The sequence below is a fragment of the Leucoraja erinacea genome, chromosome 8 (genome assembly GCF_028641065.1).
Source record: "Leucoraja erinacea ecotype New England chromosome 8, Leri_hhj_1, whole genome shotgun sequence".
NCBI lineage: Eukaryota > Metazoa > Chordata > Chondrichthyes > Rajiformes > Rajidae > Leucoraja > Leucoraja erinaceus.
Window position 1 is genome coordinate 46,773,184 of NC_073384.1, and position 25,482 is coordinate 46,798,665.

General features: G+C 38.4%; 2 protein-coding genes across 3 annotated transcripts in view; one reads left to right on the forward strand and one right to left on the reverse strand.

The window, feature by feature from the left end:
* Window positions 1–15,746, reverse strand: part of srbd1 (S1 RNA binding domain 1) — a 217,844-nt gene extending 202,098 nt beyond the window's left edge. Inside the window, exons 1-7 of one of the 2 annotated variants that reach the window (XM_055639640.1) lie at window positions 15,658–15,746; window positions 9,392–9,427; window positions 6,738–6,808; window positions 5,968–6,196; window positions 5,321–5,650; window positions 4,022–4,188; window positions 2,746–2,863 (exon numbers count right to left, since the gene is read on the reverse strand). In XM_055639640.1, coding sequence (XP_055495615.1) covers window positions 2,746–2,863; window positions 4,022–4,188; window positions 5,321–5,650; window positions 5,968–6,196; window positions 6,738–6,808; window positions 9,392–9,415 — 939 coding nt within the window. In that variant the 5' untranslated portion in view covers window positions 9,416–9,427; window positions 15,658–15,746. The other variant, XM_055639641.1, reaches the window with a different exon arrangement.
* LOC129699658 (general transcription factor II-I repeat domain-containing protein 2A-like) lies at window positions 15,729–19,712 on the forward strand. The gene is made up of 2 exons (XM_055639642.1): window positions 15,729–15,875; window positions 17,091–19,712. Exons 1-2 carry the CDS (start codon window positions 15,768–15,770, stop codon window positions 18,885–18,887), a joined length of 1,905 nt encoding a protein of 634 aa, XP_055495617.1. The 5' UTR covers window positions 15,729–15,767; the 3' UTR covers window positions 18,888–19,712.
* The last annotated feature ends 5,770 nt before the right edge of the window (window positions 19,713–25,482 follow it).

A 25,482-nucleotide genomic window follows, 5' to 3' on the forward strand; every position in this document is an offset into this window, starting at 1 on the left:
GAATACTATTCTTATTAAATAGGTCGAATTGGTTACAACATGATTTAGATCAGGAGCTAGAGAACCATTTAAAGGTTACTTTAGATATTGACAAGCAGAGATAAAGCTCTCATGGTTAAAAAAAGTAAAGGGAAAAAAAATGACTGTTTCCATTGGCAAGTATTGTCTTTTAAGAACACAGTTATGAGTTTCACAGTGGATGGTCACTAAAATTGACAAGTAATTGCCACTGTTGACACTTGTGGAACCAAATTCTTAAACAATGTAACAAAAAATAAACTAATAGCTTTTGAAAATACTTATTTTTGAAGATAGACACAAAATGCTTGAGTAGATCCGGAGGGCGAGGCAGCATCTTTGGAGAATGCATGGGTGACGTTTCGAGTCAGGGCTTTTCTTCAGACTTATCATAGTAGAGAGGGTGGTGGGAAATCCAGAAGTGAAGACACAACAGGATAAATTGGAGCCGGCAATAGTGACCTAAGGCAAGGAGGTTCCCTGATAGGCTGATTGTTGGCAAGAGACAGGTCTGAGCCTAAAAGGGATTCATAGTTGCGAACTGTGCAACTAGTTAACCAACCTTTAATGGAGAAAGGGAGGAAAGGATGAGGAGAAAAAAAGGTGGAGGAAAAGGGGTATTTGTAAGAGTTAGCTAAAATTGGAGAATTCTACTCTCAGTATTTATTTTTGTATTCAACGTTTGTTTTTTTTTAAATCTTGCGAAAGTAACTTTCTTATTGCGAGTTTGAAACTCTAGCCCCTATTACCCTTTTCCCCATCGTCACAATTATTTTTATAACATGGTGTTGTACAACAGGAGGTTTCTTAGGAACGTGTCATAGTAGAACTACAGGTACACCTTTTCTATCTCTACCTTTCCTGATAATTTTAGATTTCACGTCTCCCATTTAGATCTCACCAACTGTACCTTCTGTAGTCAATAGTTTTTGTCATAAAATCAGAGTAATTTACCCTTTGCCCCAACTTGCACATGCCGACCAAGGTGACCCGTCCACACTAGTCCCATCTGCTTACGTTTTGCCCATATTGTGGTGGCCATTTGGATTGTTTCGTGGGTCATTAATGATGGCATGTGTCTTTAAATTTTAGACTGCCCGTTATTATGTGGGCGGGATTTATGATGTATTCTAGGGCGCGTTTGGAGCTAAGTTTCTTGCGCAGAAGCTTAGTTTTTAGTTTAGTTTTGGACCAGCATGAGGAAGGCATACCCTTTGACCATGGGGAGTGTAATGGAGGCACTAGGATTTTTCTAACGTTTAAAGCGATATGCTGGAGTTCGATGAAGATTATAGTGTACGAGTCGGAAGAAGGTTGGATGTATACTTTATTGGTTTTCATCAACAATAAAGACTCTATTAATCAAAAGATCATGTTATGAAGATTTATCTGTGAAGAAGCTCTGAAGGTCTCCGACGGAAAGCTCACATGCGTATAACGACATTCTCCTTAATCATGTAGTCCACTAAGTGGCTAGAGGGAGTAATCTCTTGAACGATATAAAGATCTGCCGCTACACATATCCCTGTAAACATTTCCTATCCATGTACCCATCCAAATATCTTTGAGATGTTGTTAATAGTACCTGCATCAACTACCTCCTCTGGGAGCTTATTCCATACAAGTTCCTACATGATCTGAAACACCTCTATAAGATCGCCCCTCAGCCTCCTATGCTCCAAGGAATCAAGTCCTTGACTGCCCAACCTTTCACTATAGCTTAGGCCCTCCAGTCCAGGAAACATCCTCGTAAATCCTCTCTGCACTCTTTCCAGCTTAATGACATCCTTCCTATGGTAGGGTGACCAAAATTGAACACAATACTGTAAGTGCAGCCTCACCAATGTCTTATACAACAAGTTACCTAAAGCTCAACTGGTTCCATCGAAACGTATTACATTTTGTCTCACCTGTTGTTACAAGCCATCTCTCTGGTTCTTTCAGCACTTCCACTCTCTTCCTCCACAACTTAAACCTTTTTTAATTTCTACATTTTACCATTTCTGATGAGGTTATTGATCAATAATGTTGGCACAAGAGACGATTGTGGATGAGATGCTGGAATTGTGAGCAAAATGCAAACTGCTGGAGAAACTCCAGCATTTGTGGAGGGAAATGGGCAGACATTGTTTCAAGTTGGGCCTCTGAGAAAGGGTTCCAACCCAAAACATCATCTGTTTATTCTCCTCCACAAATGCGGCTTTACACGTTGAGTTGCTCCAGTATTTATCTTGATCCAAAATTTAAACTGTTTCTCTTTTCTGGATTGAAAATTTGCCTCGTGTTTGCATTGTCACATCACTTGACCCTCTGTAATGGTAAGTGTAGGCAGACAACCCATATATTTTCCGTTTTATTATTGAAAATTACATTTGGCTTGTGGTGGAAATATTGGACTTTGAAGTAAAGCTTAATTGTGGTTAGCAAATTTAATAGAGACAGTTATGAGTGATCTGCACTGGCAATGTTTTCCTGACTCCCCACCCCAAACTTTGCAAAGCACAAACAGTAGCAGCAACAGTGATCTGAATTGGTGATATCCACCTAGATCTTTAGTGTTAATATTACAAACTAGATAAGAATATGAGCTACATAAAATCCACCTGTTATAAAAGAGACATTACTCACACCATAAGCAAACAACTTTTAATCTAGATTTTTATTTATTGCAAGATCATTAAATGAATTTGTTTTTAAAAGTGAAATTAATATTGACTTATTACTAACCACATGTTCTATTTCTTCCATGGTCCTGCAGTTCAACAAACTTGCTTTTATGAAAGGTGTAAGCTTATCTTGTTTTGCTACCTTCTGTACAGCTGTGTGAGCTTTCTTAATGACAGCCCTAAAAAGGAAGTAAGATAATACCAATGTTAAATCAGTCTTACTAGAATTCACAATGAAAATGTGATCCAATTAATTCACTCCAAACATTAATTGATCAAGGCAATACAAGAGAATTGCTATTAACATTAAAACTCTTAAATGATGAAGACCTTCAATTTGGGTTGGCAAAAGACAATTGAAACAAAAGAGAACATGACTGGTAGAAGAACAAAGAAAAGAATGGTGCCTGGTGCCATCTTCTGGAACCTAACCTAACACTATAACGAGCAGTCGCGTGGTGCACAAGATCATCAAAAATTGATTCATACTCTTCCTTTCTCTTCTGAAGAATATTTTCATAAAACAGTAAGATTCAGGTAGCTATTATAAAGTACTGTGCAGAGAAAATCACTTTCCTTGATTTCACATATTTGAATAGCAATAAACAGGATAAATTGAAGGTATATAATCCACTTTGGGAAATGGTCACTAACCTGGAGGCATAGATTTATGTGAATTGCAGGATGTGGATTGAGAAAAAATTAGATTGCAAGGGATGAATACTGCCTGAAAGAGTGGGGGTAAGCACAAGGCATAAAATCACAAGGGGAATAGATAGAGTGAATGCAGTCTTTTACCCAGAGTAGGGGAATCAAGAATCAGAGGACATAGGTTGAAGGTCAGAGGAGAAGGTTTTGATAGGAACGTAAGGGGCAGCATTTTCTCGTAGGGTGGTTTAATGGAACGATCTGCCAGAGGAGGAAGTGGAGGCAGATACTATAACATGTAAAATAAATTGGACAGGTACAGGGATAGGAAAGATTTAAGGGGAAATGGGCCAAATGCAGGCAAAAATGGAGCAAGTGGATCGAAGGGACTGTTTTTGAGATGTATAATTCTATGAAGAAATATGCAAATAAATTTCAGTTCAAGGTTTAAGCCGGATCTTGCATGCAGCTGGATCCAAGCATTTGTTGAAACAGACTAGCTACTCATTTGTTCACTTAAACAGAAAACTAGGGTTAATATACAATTTATAAAAGGAAACCTTTTATTAATAATCGGCCATTATAGATATATCCCCATAAATTCTAAAACAAAATTTGTGACGTAGCAGATAAAGTAATTGAAGTTTTATATAAAGCAACATAAAAAATTTATCATTTATGTTACTCACGTTAATTCTTCAAGTGTTTGTTGTACTTCTCGTAGAGTATCAGCATCCATGTTATTAGTCAGTTCCTTTCGGTAACGTGCAATAAATGGAATGGTGTTTTCTTCTTTGAAAAGTTGAATAAGATTTGCACATACCCATCCCTCTGTGCTGGTCCGCTCAGACAGCATCTAAAAGCACAATGTTACAGCAAAGTGTATCATGGGTTATACTGCTAACATTTTTCCTGTTATTGCTCGCAGCTGTTCAGAGAGGTTCCCAGTCAATAAAAAGGATACAGCACAGTATAAAAAGTTAGCAGCACAGTATTTAACCCACCAGACTAGAAATCTAGGGAACTTCATCGTAATTCAAAAAAAACTACCATGCAGCTGTGGAATTTAAATTAAAATTAATTGTATTTTGAGAGGGAACAGAACACTAAAAAAACTATTGCTCTTCTGTTAAAACCACATGTGGAAATTTAAAGAAAACAATTTAACAACGAGGGTAAAGTAAAACATTCCATTAACATTTTCACCCATTACAGACTGCATTAAACTGAATATATTCCATAAATTTAAACTATAATTCCATACTATCAAACTTTTGTTACAGAATATTAAAATTCTGATTGATGATGAAGAACGGAAAATCCAAAACTTCATTAGAACTTTGTTAGGCAACCCCATGTAGGTAAATGAGACAACTAATGCTCAGAGAAGCTAAATCTGGAATGTCTTTCGAGAAAGACAAAGGAATATATACAAACATACGTGAAAGTTACAAAGTGGTGGAGTAAGTCAGCATCTCTAGAGGACATGGATATGTGACATTTCAGGTTGGGACTCGTCTTCAGTGTGAAGAAAGGTCCGAAACCCAAAACGTCCATATTCTGTTCCTCCAGAGATGCTGCCTGATCTGCTGAGTTACTCTAGTCTAGCACTTTGTAATCTGTGCAAGATTCCAGCATCAGGTGTTCCTTATGTTGACATTAATGTATGTCAATGTCATACCAATATTAGCAATTGTATTCATGAGAATTATCAATGTATGAAAGAGACCTCCAAATTGAAAAGCTGAGGCAATATGGTTGAATGCCCTTTCTGAATATATCAGTGCAATATGAAGTGAATGGCAAGGCTCATCTTGATTGATTTTCTAAACCAAGGATATTAAATGCTAAAGATAACAAAAGTGCCCGTACAGACACGAGCAAGAATTATTCAAAAAAAAAATAGAAGAATGTTCAAACGTAAAACAATAAACTCCTTGCCAAAACACAAATTTTATGTATTATACCTAAACAGGAAGAGTACGCACCTGAACTACGTTCCAGTTCATTTGCATGTCCCCAATCTCCACATTTCCTCTTTGGAGTTTTACTGGTTTCCCATCAGGGTTCTTTTCAGTTTTCTGTTTTTTTAAAGCAGGCTCCTCCCATGTAAAACTCACAGATTCTTCCTTGATTTCTGATTCATTCAACTGCATGCTAGTTGACGGCTGTTCAATTTTAACCTGGCAGTGTCCAATTTCTTTCTTGACTCGCGCTGAAGTTTTCTGAGGCTCTCCCTTTTGTTTCATACTTCCTGCATCCTGTTTACTTTGTGAGGATAATATATCTTCATTATTATTCAAAACTGGCAATTTTTCCTGTGGGATAAATAACATTTAGGAGTCATCCTCAAAAGACAATTTGTTTTATTTTTCAATCAATCTATTCTGTCACTTTCAATAGTCAAATTGAATAAAATTATCATTTTACTTCCATATGATCAGTTGAATTACGTTAATGGCATATATTTATGTACTGCATGTTTAGTATTTTACTGGCTCTGACTTTAAGGCAAATGCCTACGAGTTCAGATCACAATTTAGTATTCCCCGTGTCCTTTATTCACTTTGACAATAGATTAATGCATCACCACGACCAATATTTTTGTTAAATGTGACATTAATAAATTTCGCACCATAATAACCTGGTCCACATTTGGTTTCTCCGCTGTTTTCTTTCTGGTTGTTTTAACTGCTGTTTTTCTGGCAGATTTTTTCACCGGTGGTTTTTTTGTTGCTGGACTTCCTAATTCTGACTTAATTTTCTTTTTAATAGTCACCATTTTTTCTGCAGTCACTCTTTTTGACTTCTTTGCAGCTTTACTTTCAGGTACCCATTCTTCTTCAGAGTCATTATCAGAAGTTCTGTGCAATAAAAACCAATGGTAAATCAATGGAAATTAGTCTCAAATGGAAGAATATTTTTCATTTGATAAAAACAAAAATCACAAAGAAAATTAGGGGATCACAGAAAATCAAAACGTCAACACAGGGCAAAAGAGTTGATTCAAATATTTAACCTCCCTACAGGCCAGGAGAAGCAAAGGCCCCTCCCTACCCCCACCCCATTGCTGTTGGAATGAAGATCTGTGTCTTCGCCTGATTGAAGATGAACACAAATAAAGCAATAACACTGAATTGTCCAGGTGGCTTCGACACTAAAGCAAATTAGGAATGTAAGAAAGCTAAACATTTTAGTTTGCCCACAAAGATAATGAAAAGGCAATTCTCATCTCAATGGCACGGATTATGATTTGTGAATACATGTCATCTAACTTTACAAAATTTAAAACACAGGACTAAATATTTGAAGGTACCCTGTATTACAAATGCACCACAGAGTAATAAGAATAAATCAATATTCTCAACACAACAAAAAAGTCAAACATTTAAGAAATAAACTTACGTGTCAAGAAATGAGTCATCGTCTTCTGAAAATGGCCTTTTTTGGCACGTTTTCTCTGTGGTTTCCGACATCTGTAAATTGATTTGAAGTGGTATCATTTTAATATTGAAAAATATAGGTTCATATTAATTGATCAATGGCTGCTATCCAACCAGTACCAAGCCTATTCTAGTCAGCTGTTTGGTATAAACTTGACTAAAGTCTCACGAGAAACCTATGAAGTTTTGGCATCAAGCAGCATGCAATCCTAGAGCCAGCCTGACAACAGCATAAAGTAATTTCAGTTTATGTTCAGTCTTTAAGCAAATCATTTTCATGTGCACAAACTAATTTATATTTCTAACACACCAGCAGTCACTAGCATGTGCTACAAGGTAGAGATGTGGATATTCCACATTACCCTCAATGTTGAATAAACAATACAAGACCTAGGAATTAGTCATTTCTGCATTTTTATTACCTTGCTTCTCGCTTTCACCTTTAACTGACACCGGTAAAATCTGAAGTGTCAGTATTGCAGTTGAACAAAGAGGACTATGGAGGCATGAGGGAGGAGCTGAACAAAGTTGACTGGAAAGCGACCCTAGCAGGGATGACAGTGGAACAGCAATGGCAGGTATTTCTGGGAATAATCCAGAAGACGCAGGATCATTTCATTCCAAAGAGAAAGAATGATTCTAAGGGGAGTAAAAGGCAACTGTGGCTGACAAGGGAAGTCAAGAACTAAAAGAAAAGATGTATAACATAGCAAAGATGAACGGGAAGCCAGAGGATTGGGAAACTTTTAAAGATCAACAGAAGATAACTAAAAAGTCAATACGGGGAGAAAAGATGAAGTACAAAGGTAAGCTAGCCAAGAATATAAAGGAGGACAGTAAAAGCTTCTTTAGGTATGTGGAGGAAAAAATTAGTTAAGACAAATGTGGGTCCCTTAAAGACAGAAGCAGGTGAATTTATTATGGGGAACAAGGAAATGGCAGACGAGCTGAACAGATACTTTGGCTCTGTCTTCACTAAGGAAGACACAAACAATCTCTCAGATGTACTAGAGGACAAAGGACCTAGGATGACAGAGGAACTGAAGGAAATTCACATTAGTCAAGAAATGGTGTGGGTAGACTGATGGGACTGAAGGCTCATAAATCCCCAGGGCCTGATGGTCTGCATCCCAGGGTACTCAAGGAGGTGGCTCTGGAAATCGTGGACGCATTGGTGATCATTTTCCAATGCTCTATAGATTCTGGATCAGTTCCTGTGGATTGGAGGGCAGCTAATGTTATCCCACTTTTTAAGAAAGGAGGAAGAGAGAAAGCAGGGAATTATAGACCAGTTAGCCTGACATTGGTGCTGGGGAAGATGCTGGAGTCGATTATTAAAGATGTAAAGGTGACGCATTTGGATAGCAGTAACAGGATGGGTCCAAGTCAGCATTGATTTACGAAGGGGAAATCATGTTTGACTACTGGAATTGTTTGAGGATGTAACAAGTAAAATGGACAAGGGAGAGCGGGCGGATGCAGTGTATCCGGACTTTCAGAAAGCCTTAGATAATGTCCCGCACAGGAGATTAGTGGGCAAAATTAGAGCACATGGTATAAGGGGTAGGGTACTGTCATGGATAGAAAATTGGTTGGCAGACAGGAAAGAAAGAGTAGGGATTAACAGTTCCTTTTCAGAATGGTAAGTAGTGACTTGTGGGGTGCCGCAAGGTTCGGTGCTGGGACCGCAGCTATTTACAATATACATTAATGATGATTTAGATGAAGGAATTAAAAGTATCATGAGCACATTTGCAGATGATACAATGCTGGGTGGCAGTGTGAACTGTGAAGAGGATGTTATGAGGATTCAGGGTAACTTAGGTGAGTGGGCAGATACATGTCAGATGCAGTATAATGTGGATAAATGTGAAGTTATGCACTTTGGTGACAAGAACAGGAAGGCAGAGTATTATCTGAATGGTAGGTACACAAAAATGCTGGAGAAACTCAGCGGGTGCAGCAGCATCTATGGAGCGAAGGAAATAGGCAACGTTTCAGGCCGAAGTTTTGAGGGAGTGCAGCGTAGGTTCATGAGGTTAATTCCTGGGATGGTGTGACTGCCATATGATGAAAGAATGGAACGACCGGGCTTGTATTCATTGGAATTTGGAAAGATGAGAGGGGATCTGATTGAAACATAAGATTATTAAGGGTTTGGGTATTAGAAACATTAAGAGATTGGACACGCTAGATGCAGGTACATGTTCCCGATGTTGGGGGAATCCAGAAACAGGGGTCAGTTTAAGAATAAGGGGTAGGCCATTTAGAACTGAGATGAGGAAAAACCCTTTCACACAGAGAGTTGTGAATTTGTGGAATTCTCTGCCTCAGAAGGCAGTGGAGGCCGATTCACTGGATGCACTCAAAAGAGAGTTAGATAGAAATCTCAGAGCTAGCGGAATCAAGGGATATGGGGAGAAGGCAGGAACAGAGTACTGATTGTGGATGATCAGCCATGATCACATTGAATGGTGGTGCTGGCTCAAAGGGCCAAATGTCCTACTCCTGTACCTATTGTCAATGTATCGATGTACTTAAACATTTGAACTGAGTACTAAAGTTTTAGCTTATTTTATACTATTACATTGTTGTTAGGTTTAAAATGTCACATACCATTGCATCACTCGTGGATTCCATCTACTTCAAAATCTTCATCAAAGAGAAAGAAAAACATTAGATATACATACTAATATCTCATGTGAACCTTAATCTCCAAGTATTGTTTCATCTTTATAGCTAACATTTAGTATTATGATCACCAATTATGCCAGCAACAACATATTAGGAAACCTAGGGTATCTAACAATATGCTATGTTTTTAATTCTCTTGACAAATAACAGCAAGAACCATGAGATGGAACAAAAATACCACTATAGTTACACAATCTGAATGGAATTCATAATATACAATTTCACTTTTTTGCTTACAAACGAGCATGCAAATAAACAGTCAAAAATATTAAATTGCATTTGCAGTTGTGTACAAGATAAATTTGGCATTACATGGTGTATTTACCATTATTGTGGCCCTTTCTGTAAATAGCTTGGAAATTAATAATTTAAAATCGAGCAAAATATTTTGTGGTCTTTGCAAGATTATAATCTGCCTAACAAGAAATATTATAAATTGACATATTACAAAAAGCATATGTACTCTGGGGGAAAAAAACAGTGAAACGTATATAACTGGTAACATGAAAGGCAATATATTTGGCAGACTTCTTGACTGAACATCTGCGGACCACAATTAACTTGGAAGATTATTTCTCTTTTAAGAGGTGAACTTATTTGAAATGTTGTGATTTCAAATTGTATTCAATTCAAATTTATTAAAATAATAGTCTCAATTTTTCACCAAATGTTCTATTCTCCAAATTTTGCTAAAATTCCTTTACTTTGGTGTGCCACTTTTTTTTAGAATATGAATGCATAGTAATGCCCATTTCAACTGCAGTTACAGTGAATACCAATACAAACTGTACACGCCAACATAAAAAACATATTAACCAGAAACTTGCAAAACTGACAATCCCTTCCTTCCATCCCAATCCCCAACATATTTTATACTCATCCTGCATTCATCAAAGAGAAAATTGATAGCACAGACAGAGGTTATTTGTGCATTTGGAGGAGATATCATTTGATGAAGTTAGCTGTTTTATGCTTCATCTGTCAAAGGGCAATGGGCATGCTCTCAATTATCTCTTCTAGCCTGCCAATCCAGTGAGAATTTTGAATTCTCACTGGATTTTCAGTTTCCTTTATGTATTTTGAATTTCCTTCTTGACTGTCCTTTGCCTCTTTTGACCCTGAACTCCAAAATTCTGCTCCTAAACCTCTCCTTTGGTCTAGTTTAAAACTTACTTCCTTGACCAAAATTTCCATCTCATCTCCTGGTACATGATTACACGACATAAAACAAAATGTGGCTGATAATGTTCCTGTGAAGTACTATATAAATTAAAGTAATTGTATTAAGAAAGTCATTGGAAGTATTAGGAAAGAACACACTATGCACAAGCTTGAGGGGAGGACATTGAAGGACCTCAGAGTATGGGCAAAGCTGCATTAGGTAACAGAATACAATATTAGGGTGGTTAGAAATGAATCCTTCAATGTGCAACCAATCTCTATGACAAATATGTTCAATGCTAACATTACTGATTTCACCATCAAAGTTGGAAATCTGGATTCACATTCACAGAGGCAGAAGATGAAAGGCTATTGTTTGGCAGGGTCAACAAAGGCATCTTCACAATTAATGTTAACTACAGTGCATTATACTGGTCATGTCTGTAAATAGTTTGGAACCGAATCATTTAAACATTGTTGTGGTCTTTGCAAGATTATATCAAGAGTGTTTAACACAACAAACTATGTAAACCATTTTGATGTGTTTTCCCATCAGAGAGCTGGAAGTTTGCCTTCAATTTATAGTGTTACTTACGTGTTGAAATGTCTCAAAGAGCATCATAGGGGGCATTAATTTTCAATATTTGGTAGAGTACGTTTAGACCTGGTTACTATTAACAGTCAAAGCGGTAGGTTTCAAAGAGCATTTTTTAAGGAGAGAAGTATCTCTTTGCACATCAACTCAGTCATATACACATCAAATTCACGCAGAATGAGCTGCCCAAAAGTTCATAATAATATCTGGACATATCTCCAAAAAGGGCAATGTAGAATTCCAAATTTTCAAAGCTCAATTATATCACTAATTTGACTGTACACACTCGGCAGTGTGTGCGCGGCATACAACAATAACTTTGATTGACATAATGGCTTTCATTGCAGCAAATCAACCTTGGATAGTTCACAGGAGAGTTATCAAACATAAACTGATACTAAGCCATAAAGAGACCCGCTTCCGATTGCTGCTTAGTTAAAGAGGTAGTTCCAAGAAAAACTTTGTAGGAGGAAAGAGGTATAGAGAAGGGGCTTTGGAAGGAATTCCCTGAGGCCCGGCACCCTAAAGAACAATGCCAACAATTAATAAGTAAAACACAGGGCGACAAAGAGTAGATATCACAGAGCATTGTAGGACTTAAGAGTTCAACTTTAGAATGAGACTTGGCCATGGAAGTACTTATAAATAAAATGTGAAGATTTTAAATTTGGAACTTGAGCTTAAATAAATAACAACAAAGAAATATTGTGAAGCTTGGAGATAGGTGTCAGATGAGGCAACAGGTTGTTCAATCAACTAATAGTTGCACTTCCATTTGTGCAGGAATCCCTTAACTGCAGCTACATAGCTTTATTTTTAAACATACTTTAAGGTATTGACCAAGAACAAATTCATAAATCTAGAGAATGAGCCACAGTACCATAGACCACAAAGATGTTTGTACAAAGGAACACAAAACAGAAAGAGAAATACACAGCAGCAATGAAAAAGGAAAATTTGGAAACACACAGCAACATCTGTGGAGTGAGATGTTGACATTTCAAAACATCATGCTGAAAATGTTAACTGTTTCTCTTTCCAGAGTCTTTCCAACATTTACTGCTTCATTTTCAGATTTCCAGTATCTGCTGTATTTTTTACTTTCATTTAGCTCGGCAGGAAATGTTAGGGAGCAAATTCCAAAGCATGAGCAGTTGAGTGTATGAATAATGATAGATTAAAATGGGATGTGCTAAAAGACAGAAAGAGTTCAGAGATTACAAAGGTTTATAAAACTGGTGCAGAGTAGGAGGGCTGTGACCAGGTAGAAAACAAATTAAATGATTCTAAAATTGAGGCACGAGACCAGAAACTTACTGTTTATAAATACTCATAGGCATAATAACCATATACCAATTACAGCACGGAAACAGGCCATCTCAGCCCTACTAGTCCGTGCCGAACAATTATTTTCCCCTAGTCCCATCTATCTGCACTCAGACCATAACCCTCCATTCCTTTCCCATCCATATACCTATCCAATTTATTTTTAAATGATAAATCGAACCTGCCTCCACCACTTCCACTGGAAGCTCATTTCACACAGCTACCACTCTCTGAGTAAAGAAGTTCCCCCTCATGTTACCCCTAAACTTCTGTCCCTTAATTCTGAAGTCATGTCCTCTTGTTTGAATCTTCCCTACTCTCAATGGGAAAAGGTTGTTTTCCCATCAGAGAGCTGGAAGTTTGCCTTCAATTTATAGTGTTACTTACACGTTGAAATGTCTCAAAGAGCATCATAGGGGGCATTAATATTCAAAATTTGGTAGAGTACGATTAGACCTGGTCACTATTAACAGTCAAAGCAGTAGGTCTCAAAGAGCATTTTTAAGGAGAGAAGTACCTCTATCAAGTCCCCCCTTAACCTTCTGCACTCCAGAGAATAAAGACCTAACTTATTCAACCTTTCTCTGTAACTTAGTTGCTGAAACCCAGGCAACATTCTAGTAAATCTCCTCTGCACTCTCTCTATTTTGTTGACATCCTTCCTATAATTGGGTGACCAAAATTGTACACCACACTCCAGAATTGGTCTCACCAATGCCTTGTACAATTTTAACATTACATCCCAACTTCTATACTCAATGCTCTGATTTATAAAGGCTAGCATATCAAAAGCTTTCTTTACCATCCTATCTACATGAGATTCCACCTTCAGGGAACTATGCACATTTATTCCTAGATCCCTCTGTTCAACTGCATTCCTCAATTCGCTACCATTTACCATGTACGTCCTATTTTGATTTGTCCTGCCAAGATGTAGCACCTCACACTTATCAGCATTAAACTCCATCTGCCATCTTTCAGCCCATTCTTCCAAATGGCCTAAATCTCTCTGTAGACTTTGGAAATCTACTTCATTATCCACAACACCACCTATCTTAGTATCATCTGCATACTTACTAATCCAATTTACCACACCTTCATCCAGATCATTGATGTACATGACAAACAACACAGATCACTGAGGCACTAGTCACCTGCCTCCAACCTGACAAACAGCCATCCACCATTACTCTCTGGCGTCTCCCATTCAGCCACTGTTGAATCCATCTTGCTACTCCTGCATTTATACCCAACAATTGAACCTTCTTAACCAACCTTCCATGAGGAACCTTGTCAAAGGCCTTACTAAAGTCCATATAGACAACATCCACTGCTTTACCCTCATCAATTTCCCTAGTAACCTCTTCAAAAAATTCAAGAAGATTAGTCAAACATGACCTTCCAGGCACAAATCCATGCTGACTGTTCCTAATCAGACCCTGTTTATCCAGATGCTTATATATTATCTCTAAGTATCCTTTCCATTAATTTGCCCACCACTGACGTCAAACTAACAGGTCTATAATTGCTAGGTTTACTCTTAAAACCCTTTTTAAACAATGGAACAACATGCGCAGTACACCAATCCTCCGGCACTATTTCCATTTCTAATGACATTTGAAATATTTCTGTCATAGCCCCTGCTATTTCTACACTAACTTCCCTCAATGTCCCAGGGAATATCATGTCAGGACCTGGAGACATCCACTTTTATATTTTTCAAAAGTGTCATTACTTCTTTTTCTTTGAATCTCATAGTATCCATAGCTACTCTACTTGTTTCCCTTATCTCACATAATTCAATATCCTTCTCCTTGGTGAATACCGAAGAAAATAAATTGTTCAATATCTCCCCCATCTCTTTTGGCTCTGCAGATACCTGTCCACTGTGTCTCTCTAATGGATCAAATCGTTATCCTTTTGTTATTAATATAGCTGTAGAAACCCTTTGGATTTACTTTCACCTTACAACCTCATATCTTCTTTTAGCTTTTCTAATTTCTTTATTAAGATTATTTTTACATTATTTATACTCCTCAAGCACCTCATTCACTCCATGCTGCCTATAATTATTGTAGATTGGCTTGATATTATATAGGGTGGAAGAAAACAGGCCGAAGAGTATCAAAAAGATAAAGTCTAGTAATAACAGGAGATAACTTCTACAGCTGAGCTGTAGCAGAGTCCCCATCAGATTATGTTACAACACTGGAAGTAGAGGGTGCTTGTGATGCCAGTTTGCGTAAGAATCAAACATGATGCTCAAATTAAGAATAATGTTCTTCAGATTCAAATATTCCCCAGAGGAAAAACGTAGACATGCAACGCACTGTGTGGCAATAAACAAATACGATTGTATCAATATCCCTGCGCTTAACTTGCAACATTTTAGTTTTGTTTACTATCAAAAGGCATAAATAGCGAGCTCCTCAAACACAAAACGCACGTCATGTTAAAGCGAATGATTGCAAGTCGATACTTTTCTGTGCGTGCGCTTTCTCCATCGATGTACCAGACAATAATCTATCCAACTTAGGGGAACCGGTCACTGTGACTCGTTGCTGTCTTTTTAAGTGATAGTGGGAGAAAGTGACGATTTGTTTCGAACAGCTTCCCCAGTGATTTAACGGGTTGAAAGTTATTGGAATCGTAAACACGAGTTTACGGCATCGGTGCACTGCAACAAGTTACAGGTGATTTCAGTCTGGAGCAAGCACCCGGCAGCACCTCCCTGCCTAGCCCGCAAAACAAAGCCCATGGCTGGTTTCTTTAACCAGGTGTTATCGGTTAGTGAAGGGGATGTCAGCACATGCTAAATCATTTACTAAACCGAGTGTTTAGCCACTGTTACTGCACTGGAAGACGTGATGCACACAACCCCCGCCTGCTCCCTCCCTGTGAAAGGCCCGCCGTCCGCCACCAGCCATTCAAACCCAGAGCCGTTAATGATTGTTAGTGAAGTACAGTCCGCACTGTTTAAAAAACACACACACACACACAATTCAATATAATGCATTTCCCAATGATTATTCCCCGTGAACAATAAGACTTTGCTCACTCTGGGTGAAGCTAAAACAAACATAAAAGATATTCTTCTGTCCCTAACCTGCGTGATGATGTCTCGGGGAAGTGCGCAGGCGCGCTGGCGGAAATTGCAGGCGGGGCTTGCGCATGCGCGCCTGCCAAAGGGTTGTCTGTGAGGTGTGAGGTGTACGCATGCGCGCCTCGGGCAGCCGCCGCTTCCTGTCTGTCTGTGTGTCGGCGCGTCGAGCCGCTCGAGCTTGCAACGATTTTCCTGTTCGCTTCACGTTTTACTCCAACAAGGTAGTTGTGGATAAAGGTTTAATTACAAAGAATAAATAACCCAAAGTCGGTTCGTAATAGTCCTCCTATTTACTTGTGCGCCAATTTTTTCTCGTCTTTCAAGATTCACAAAATACTGGAATAAGTCAACGGGACAGGCAGGCAGCATCTCTGGAGAGAAGGAATGGGTCACGTTTCGGGTCGAGACCCTTCTTCAGACTGAAGGGGTGTTTCGGATTGGAACCCTTCTGCAGACTGCTGCCACAACCAAAGATTATGCTCTGCTCTATAATCTTTGGCCACAACTACCGTACTTCTCCTTGGATTAGAGGCGTTGGGTTTCTTGAATTCTAAATTGCCTTTAATTAATTCTCACGTGAACCATTCGACTCGTCATTTTAAATTTCCTTTCAACAGACATTGCACGAATTGTTGGATTTATTTCGTCGGGTTTTTATTGTTTTAACCTTTGTCCTTCTGAACGTAAGATATGGACTTTTGGTGCTAAGACTCAAAGTAAAAACTTCTGTTGACCTTGTGAGGTACTTAAATACAAGATGCCGAGAGATCTTGACAGGGGAATCTCGAATTTGGTGTATTGCAGATGAAAACAAGGGATTGCTATTTTAAGATGAATGAGGTTAAATTGGTTGGGCTTTTGAGTTGGAATTTTTTCCCCCCAAAGCAGTCTTTGAGATAGATACTCAAAAAACAAGTTGGTGATAGGTTACCATGGTCAGAGTTGAGATTATAACTTAATCAGTTGTGATGGACTGGGAGAATAGGTTTAAATAAAAGAAGGGCTTGCAGATGCTCCTGATTTGTAAACTAATAATCTATCACCCAGTTCAGGGGTCAGCAACCGAATCCGGCCCGTAACCCGAAATCATCCAGCCCGCCGGCGTATTTTTTTCCTGTGGATGTCCGTCATTTAGAATCTTAGAACAAGCACAGACAGTGAACTACGATTCGCCGTGGTGGAAAGCAACTCTCTCGAAACCCTCCCTCCTTTCCACTCAACGGCTAATCAATGCGTGGTTTACAGTTGAGAAATGGAGCAGTGAACAAAGCGCTAGGAAGGGCATGAAAAGACAATAGATCGAGTCCAGAAATATTATGGGGCGACTGTACTTTCACATTTATCAAAAACTGGTAAAATGCTAATAGATTTATGATGATTCTAACATTAGTTATACTGTTATAGTAATAACAATATTTGATTTTTTTTTGTCCCAGCAAACCCCAATGGCTACAAAACGCAGGAAGGTGGATATTGAGTGCCGGATCTTCCAAGACACTTGGACAGAAAAGTACTTCTTTATACAGCACTTTGGCACGCCCACATGCCTCATCTGCCACTCAAGTGTAAGTGTGAACAAGGAGGTCAACATCAGGCGGCACTATGAAACAAGACACCCGAAATTTAGTGAAATTAGTGGGCAAGCAAGGAAGCATGAAGTTCATAACCTTAAATGGGGCCTGGAAAATCAAAATCTGATGTCCAAGATAAAAAGTGTAGAATCAGAAAGAAACACGTGTGCTAGCTACGCAGTTTCTAAGTTGATAGCAGAAAATATGAAGCCCTTCAATGACGGAGATTTCGTGAAAGAATGTTTGATGGCAGTTGTGGACATTCTGTGTCCCGAGATAAAGATTTCATTTTCAAATGTCAGTCTTTCTGAAAGAACAGTTGCACGACGAATAGAAGAAATGTCAGTGGATGTAAAAAAGTGTTTAAAGGACTATTGCCAACATTTCCAGTTCTTCTCAATAGCGCTCGATGAGAGTACAGATACCAAAGACACCGCTCAGCTTGCAGTATTTGTACGTGGAGTAAATTCAGCTTTCGACACTGTTGAGGAGTTAGTTCAACTGGTACCTATGAAGGGTACTACCACAGGAGCAGACATTCTTGAAGCATTGCTCAAGTGTACTACAGACATGGAGCTGGATCTATCTAAGTTAGTATGTGTCGCAACTGATGGAACGCCAGCAATGGTTGGAGAAAAGAAAGGTGTCGTGGCTCTGCTTCAAAACCACATGGAAGGCCTTGGAATTAACCACAAAATAGAGAAAATGCACTGCCTAATCCACCAGGAAGCATTGTGTGCCAAGTCTTCAAATTTGAAGGATGTGATGGACGTAGTGGTAAGAGCAGTAAACATGATTTTGTCTCAGGGACTGAACCATCGTCAGTTTCAACAACTTTTGTCTGAAGCAGAGGCCCAGTATGGAGACCTGCTCTACTTCTGCGACGTTCGGTGGCTAAGTCGAGGTGCAATGTTAGAAAGAGTATACGCTCTGCGGGAAGAAATAGCAACATTCCTTGAAGGTAAAAATGTGAATGCCTCAGAATTTCGCGATCCTAAATGGCTTTCGAATTTAGCATTTCTGGTAGATTTAACAGCTCATTTTAACAACTTCAACTTGCAACTTCAGGGAAGAAATCAACTCGTACATGAGATGTGTGGTCACATCGTCGTCTTCGAAACAAAACTACATCTGTGGGAATGCCAGCTTGAGAAATCATGCTACGCTCATTTCCCTAAACTCAAGGAGACCCAACCGACAGACACCAACACATTTGTGACTGTGATACGTGACTTGAAAACTGAGTTTTCTTCACGTTTCGCTGACATTCGCTCACACACAAGCGAATTCAGGCTGTTTGCCACACCGTTTGACATGGACATCGACAACGTACCAGAAAATGTTCAAATGGAACTTATTGAGATGCAGTGCAGTGATGTATTAAGATCTAAATTTAAAGCAACAGACATATCTCTACCAGAGTTCTACAAGAAATATCTTCTTGAAACTGGTATGTATACCAACTTGGTAGATCACGCGAAAAAAATGACATCAATGTTCGGCAGTACTTACATGTGCGAGCAACTCTTCTCAAATATGAAATACACGAAGAGTAAATTAAGAAACCGACTGACTGATGCCCATTTAGATGGCATCTTGCATCTGGCTTCTTCCAGCCTGTCACCTAATATTGAGAGACTGTCGAGCGAAGAACAACACTAAGTGTAACTGCTATGAGACAGACAAACAGACAGACAGAGAGCGGTGAGGGTAGTTTCTATACCAGTGTCTCAAACTAACTGTTATGTTCATTAGACATAATATTATTTAAATATATAAATATGTCAAAATTTTGTTGGTATGTATTCTTACCTCCATTTATTAACTACGGCGATAGATGTGGCCCGCCATCCGTTCAGACGGGTCCTGGTCCCTATGCAGAACAAGGTTGCCGACCCCTGACCTAAATGATAGCCAGGAACTAATGGAACACCATGGGGATCAGTGCAGAGGGCTCAATCATCTATTTATGTTAATGCCTTGGATGAAGGGATGGAGTTTATTGCAGCCAAATTTACTGATTATACAAAAATAAGTGGAGTAGTAAATTGTGAGGAGGCGCTAAGTCTGCAAAGGGATAACAATTAGGCTGAGGATGTAATGAGGAAATATGAAATTGATCACTAGGAAAGCAAGAGCCAAAAAAAAACATTTATTATGTAAACGAATGGGATGACAAATTGTGATAGTAGAAAGAGATCTGAGAGTCCAGGATTCAGAGACAATATGAACAACTGCTCTGCCCACAACCACAAGAAATTGCCGAGAGTCATGGACGGAGTTCAGTTCAACACATGGACCAACTTCCCCCACTTTGACTGCATCTACACTTAATGCTACCTCAGAGAAGTAGCCAACATAACCAAAGACCACTCGCACCCCTGGAAGAAAAAGGAAAATTACATTTATCCAACAAAATATGAGGTGAAACATTTGGGAGGGGAAACAAGCCCAGGAATTCATAATAAATTATAGAGTACAAAGAAACTGAGGAATCTTGGAGTTCATATGTGTGTTTTTACAATACTGGGTACCAAAAGTGTGACATCTATCTATATTTAAAACTGTGTGTGTGTGTGTGTGTTTCTGCCTGTCTTATGGTTGCCAGCCTGTGGGTGTCAGCCTTTGATTCGTTGCTACGCCAACACCAGACCCATAAATGCCCAGATTGTTTCCATTTCGGTAGATATTTCACTCCTCATTAAATTTCATTGTGTTTATGTACACATTTTTAAATAAAATCCTTTCCCCCCCCCCCCCCCCCCCCCCCCCCCCCCCCACTCACTAATTTTGTTACCTCCTGCTGGCCAGCAACCATAACGGCTGCTGGCACTCGCCTCAAAGACGCCATTTAAAAACAGACGCACTGCTGAGTGCTTGAATCTTCAGTTGGAGGACCACTTCTCCCGTGGGGTCTACGGGTAGGGAACGGCTGCATTGGGGGAGCAGACCCAACGGGTCTGCACTTGGTCTAGTCATACATAAAACTGAAGTTCACAAATAGATTATTTCAACTTGATTTAGATCAATCGAAAAACCCTCATAGCGGCAGTACATGACAGGGAGAGATTGTCAATGAAGTTTGAGAAAATTTCATTAATGAACAAAATTCTTTGTTTAACATGTTTTTTTACACTTTATGTTTGGTGTCCACCATAACAACCGTTACATGAAATTTAGAAAGTCATTTTTTTCTAAAGCTTGATAGCTGATTTCTTCACTTTTGCTGTTTTTCAACATACAAATGTACTTTCTTGCTATAAACATGGAGTATGTGACCAAATGAGCAGTATTCCTGTTATCTACTCAAACGTGCGTTACGCGTTCTTCCAGTGTTTCTTTTTTTGTAATTTCTTTCCCATGTTTTGAATAAACTTTATGGAAGTAATTTTCCATACATACTAAGAGACTGCAGGTACATAACTTGATGGAAATATAGCTACTGCAAAATGCTGGTGTTACGCGTGTAATGGTGGACGCCAGAAATATTCACTTATTTTGGCATGCAGCAGCTTTTTACAGAATCTTGATATTAAGGTTAATTATCTATTGATTTCTTCAAACTAGAACATTTTCAATCTCCTTGGGAAGTTCTTTGGTCTTAATTTACCATTGTGGTGTAACGGTGGTTACTCTAAAATAGGGTGGACAACAAGAGTAACCACCGTTACACTCTTTGAAATATGGTCATTCAGAGCACTTAATGCCAAATTCATCAAAAGTTTAGCTTATTACTGTGAAACATGTATCTCTGCAAAGCAACACACTTGAAAATGTTTTGAATTACAGTGAAATTAATGCAGAAATTGCCTCTATTTCATTGTGTCCAAGCACGTCACATTTTTGGTGTCCTAAAAATAGTTATTTTTGAGATAAACTGGTTGAATCGGGAAATTAATTTAATTGCTACCTTGATTTTTTATCTCAAGAGTAAAGAGAGTTTTATTGTAATCTCTACTATTTCTTCCAAATTTTGAGTAACATTCCCTGAAAAAAATTAACACCATACTACTTGAAACAATGGAGATATGACATTTTTAATGTTCTGTGCTGAAATCTCTCCAATATTGTAAAAATACACATATCCATAAATCATCCAAATTGACAGAATTGATAGTTGTAATGATTCAGACATCATGTAGAACACTTTCCATTTTAGCAACATATAGAACACAAAGGTAGGGAAATCTTATTAGAACTAAACAAAATGGAGAAAGAATATTTTCTGCAGTTCCTCGTATTGCAATAAAGGAAGCTTGTGGCCGCAATCGATTGGTGAAGGTGAAGTTTACAGGAAATCTGCCAAGACTGGAACATTTTGGTTATACCAGGCATGAGATTTCTCTGCGGATATCTGCAGATTTTGACATTCGGCAAAAAAAAAATCTGTCTAAGCCCAGCCCGGACTTACCATTGCGGAGCCTGGGATCTTTTGCCGAGGATCGCCAGTGTTGGAGCTCCGACCGAGGGACTTGTGGACTTTAACACCATGAAGCAGCAGTCTCCGGTAAGAAGCGGCCGACTGGTACCGATCCATCCCGACGAGAGGGCTTGAACAGCGGACCGTCGGCAATTTCTCCATTCAAAGACCCCGACCACGGGTGAACAAAGGAGGAAGATGACTGAACTTTATCGCCGTCCATCACAGTGAAGGATGTTGATTCCACTGTGGTGGATGTTTATGTTAAACTTTATCTTATGTGCTGTGTGTATTTTTGTTCTTTTCTTAGTTTCTTAGCTGTATGGTCACTCAAATTTCACTACCTTCATTGGTAAATGTGACAATTAAAATGACTCATGAATCTTTCAGCGAGACAGTGAGCCGCTGCGCCGATGGTTGAGTGCGTGGAAATCTGCTGAGTCGACTTTAGCGGAAAGCGTGTACCTGGGTGCGAACCGGCCGTCTTTTCATGCGCATCTCTACGGCTAGCGTTCAGCTCTGCACATGTAGAGGCAGCGTTTTTTCTGTCCCCAGGCTCACCGTACTGGGGTTGGGGCGGGGAGCACAGAGTTACGTAAACGGACACAACACTCACAATGCATTCAAGAGTCTATGTCATAGACACTACAATGGTTTTTTTTAAACAGTATATATTAAGGGTAAACAAGCAAGGAAATGGTGCCATTTCAAGGCATAATTTTCAAAGAATTATCAAAAAAATTCCTGTGTAAAGGATACTTCTCTCTAATTAGAGTAAACAAGCAAGAAACAGTTATCATGTTACAAGTAGATGTAATATAAAATATTTTCAATATGACAAGTGTAAACAAGCAAAGAGTTGGCATCATTTGTAGGTATGATTATCAAATAAATTCTGTAAATTAAGTGACAAGCAAGTAAAATGTGCAATTTTTTTTATTTTTTTTTAATATTTTATTTTATTAGAAGTAAGCACAGTCATATGGCACCAAAGTGCCTAATATATATTTTCATAATACATTTTATGTACAACTTCTTTTTTTTTTGTTACATTGAAAAAAGATGAGAATAAGAAAAAGAGGTTAGATAGTAAAGGATAGAAAAATGTGAAATATATAGTGTGTGAAGAAAGAAAACGAGTAAATGAAGAAAGTTGAGAGAGAAAATAGTGAAAAGAAAAGGAGATCATTATTTATAGTCTTGACCAACCCTCGTCCAGTCCTGAAACAGTTATTTTTTACAATTGTGTTGCACCATATGATTCCAAAAAAACGACGAATGGAGACCAACTCGTTATGAATTGGTCTGATTTATCCATTAGGAGGAATCGCATTTCCTCAAGATGAGCGGTGTCCAACATACTTGCAATCCACATTTTAAGCGTTGGTATTGATGTACCCTTCCAAAATTTAAGTATTAATTTTTTTGCTATTATTAAACCATAATTAAGGAATAGAATTTGAGATGCGTTCAATTTATTCCCATCTTCCATTACACCAAATATAATCATTTCAGTATTAGGTTCCATTCTTGTCTTGAATAATTTTGTAAGTATTTCAAAAATATCATTCCAAAATCTATAAAGTTTTATGCAGGAAACTAAGGAGTGTGTTATAGTTGCCTTTTGGGCTAGACATTTATCACAAGTGGCGGATATATTTGGATAAAATTTGTTCAATCTTGTTTTTGAATAATATAATCTATGTACAATTTTAAATTGTATTAGATTATGTCTTACATTAATTGAACAATTTGTGAATATATATCAGGTATTTTTCCCATTTAACCTTCGTAATTTTTATCATTAATTCCCGTTCCCACTCTTCTCTAAGTACCTCTGTCGATGGTAGGTCTATATTTAGAATACTATTATATAAATAGGATATTAATTTTTGTGAGTCAGCTTCAATATTCATTGCTTCTTCCAATAAGTCAGGAGTTACTTTTTGATATCCTTGTATATATTTTTTCACAAAGTCGCAAATCTGAAGATATTTAAAATATTGGTTGTTTTTCAATTTAAATTTTAATTGTAGTTGTTGGAATGATAGTAGGTTTCCTATTTCGTACATATCCCTGATCCTTCTAATTCCGAGACTTTCCCATTGGTTATATGTCTTATCAATAAGAGATTTTTAAACAGTATATATTAAGGGTAACCAAGCAAGGAAATGGTGCCATTTCAAGGCATAATTTTCAAAGAATTATCAAAAAAATTCCTGTGTAAAGGATACTTCTCTCTAATTAGAGTAAACAAGCAAGAAACAGTTATCATGTTACAAGTAGATGTAATATAAAATATTTTCAATATGACAAGTGTAAACAAGCAAAGAGTTGGCATCATTTGTAGGTATGATTATCAAATAAATTCTGTAAATTAAGTGACAAGCAAGTAAAATGTGCAATTTTAAGGCACAATTTTAAAAAATCACTATAAATTAAGGGTAAACAGCCAAGAAAGTAATTTCAAGGTACAATTATCAAAAAAATTCTGCCCCAGCCAGGGGTGTTGCCCCTTGGAATCCTATCAGGGGGCAATGCCACCTGGGCCCCCATCTCTCTTCCTCTTTTTTCATTTTTTTCCTGCCTCATGCCTATTATGAGGAAAGGTTAGCTAGTCTGAGGTTGTTTCCCTTGGAAGACTATGGAAATTGAGCTGTTTATAGCAGCGGAAAACGAAAGGTTAATTCCCTTAATAGAGAGATGAGTAACAAAGAAATCTGATGCTAGATGGACATGCACTTTTAATTTTAAATACGGTGCAGCGCTCAGTTTAGGAGAATTTGCACAAAATGTTGCACATATAAGACCACAAATGGTACTTGCATTGAAACAGGTTTAGTTTAGATTAGAGATACAACATGGAAACAGGCCTTTGAGCCTTTGCCAACCATCGATACCTTGTACACTTGTTCTCTGTTATCCCACTTTTGCTATCCTAAGGCAATTAATTTCTTTGAAATGTGGGGGGAAACGAGCACCCAGAGAAAACCTACACGCTACAGGGAAAATATGGACTCCATACTGATAGAATATTGGGTATTTTTGGTGCCTGACAAAATGGAGGATTTCTGTTTTTGCAAAGCCTGCTTGACATCTTTGGCAAAAGCTGCAAAGACCATGACGATCATATGGCTTCATAGTGTCTGTGGCCTGGGAAGAGGTTCAATACAGGTTGATGGCCAGATGTCCTCTAATTGATAATATGTATGAAGGTTTTGCAGAGGGAGCTAGGTCCTGCTGCAAATACATGCTCAGGATTGGTTGGGAGATGATGGGTTATAATAATGTTGCTAACTATGTTGCATGGTCTTTGCGCTGTTACTCGTGATTGGTCAAGGAGAGGGGCCTTTGCCCAAATTGTTTACTTTACCTGGTAGACTGTTTCTTTGCTTAATGGAACTATTTCCCACTAAGTGCTTTCTATCGCAACAATGTTATATGATATTTTGAGATTGGGTTAGGGATCTGTCAATGTATTTTGTAGCCCTTATTGATGAATGCCTTGTTGCCCCCCCCCCCCCCCCCCCCCCCCCCCCCCCCCTGACCTGGTGTCTGCCACTGTATTTAGCTTACCTGGCAGGTAAGTTACTGATAGCCAAATATGTCTTTCGACACACCATTGCCATATTATGTTAACCAACTTGTCGCATGATACCGATTTTATGCCGCCCATATGGTTAATGTAGACCACCACCGTAGTATTATCTATTTGTAACCGTACAAGCAAGTGATGCATATTTGTGCATATGCTTTTAAACCATAAAAGTCACCCAACATCTGTAGATAATTAATGCCCAGTGTAAGTGGCAATGATGACTCTGGGTTAGTCTATCT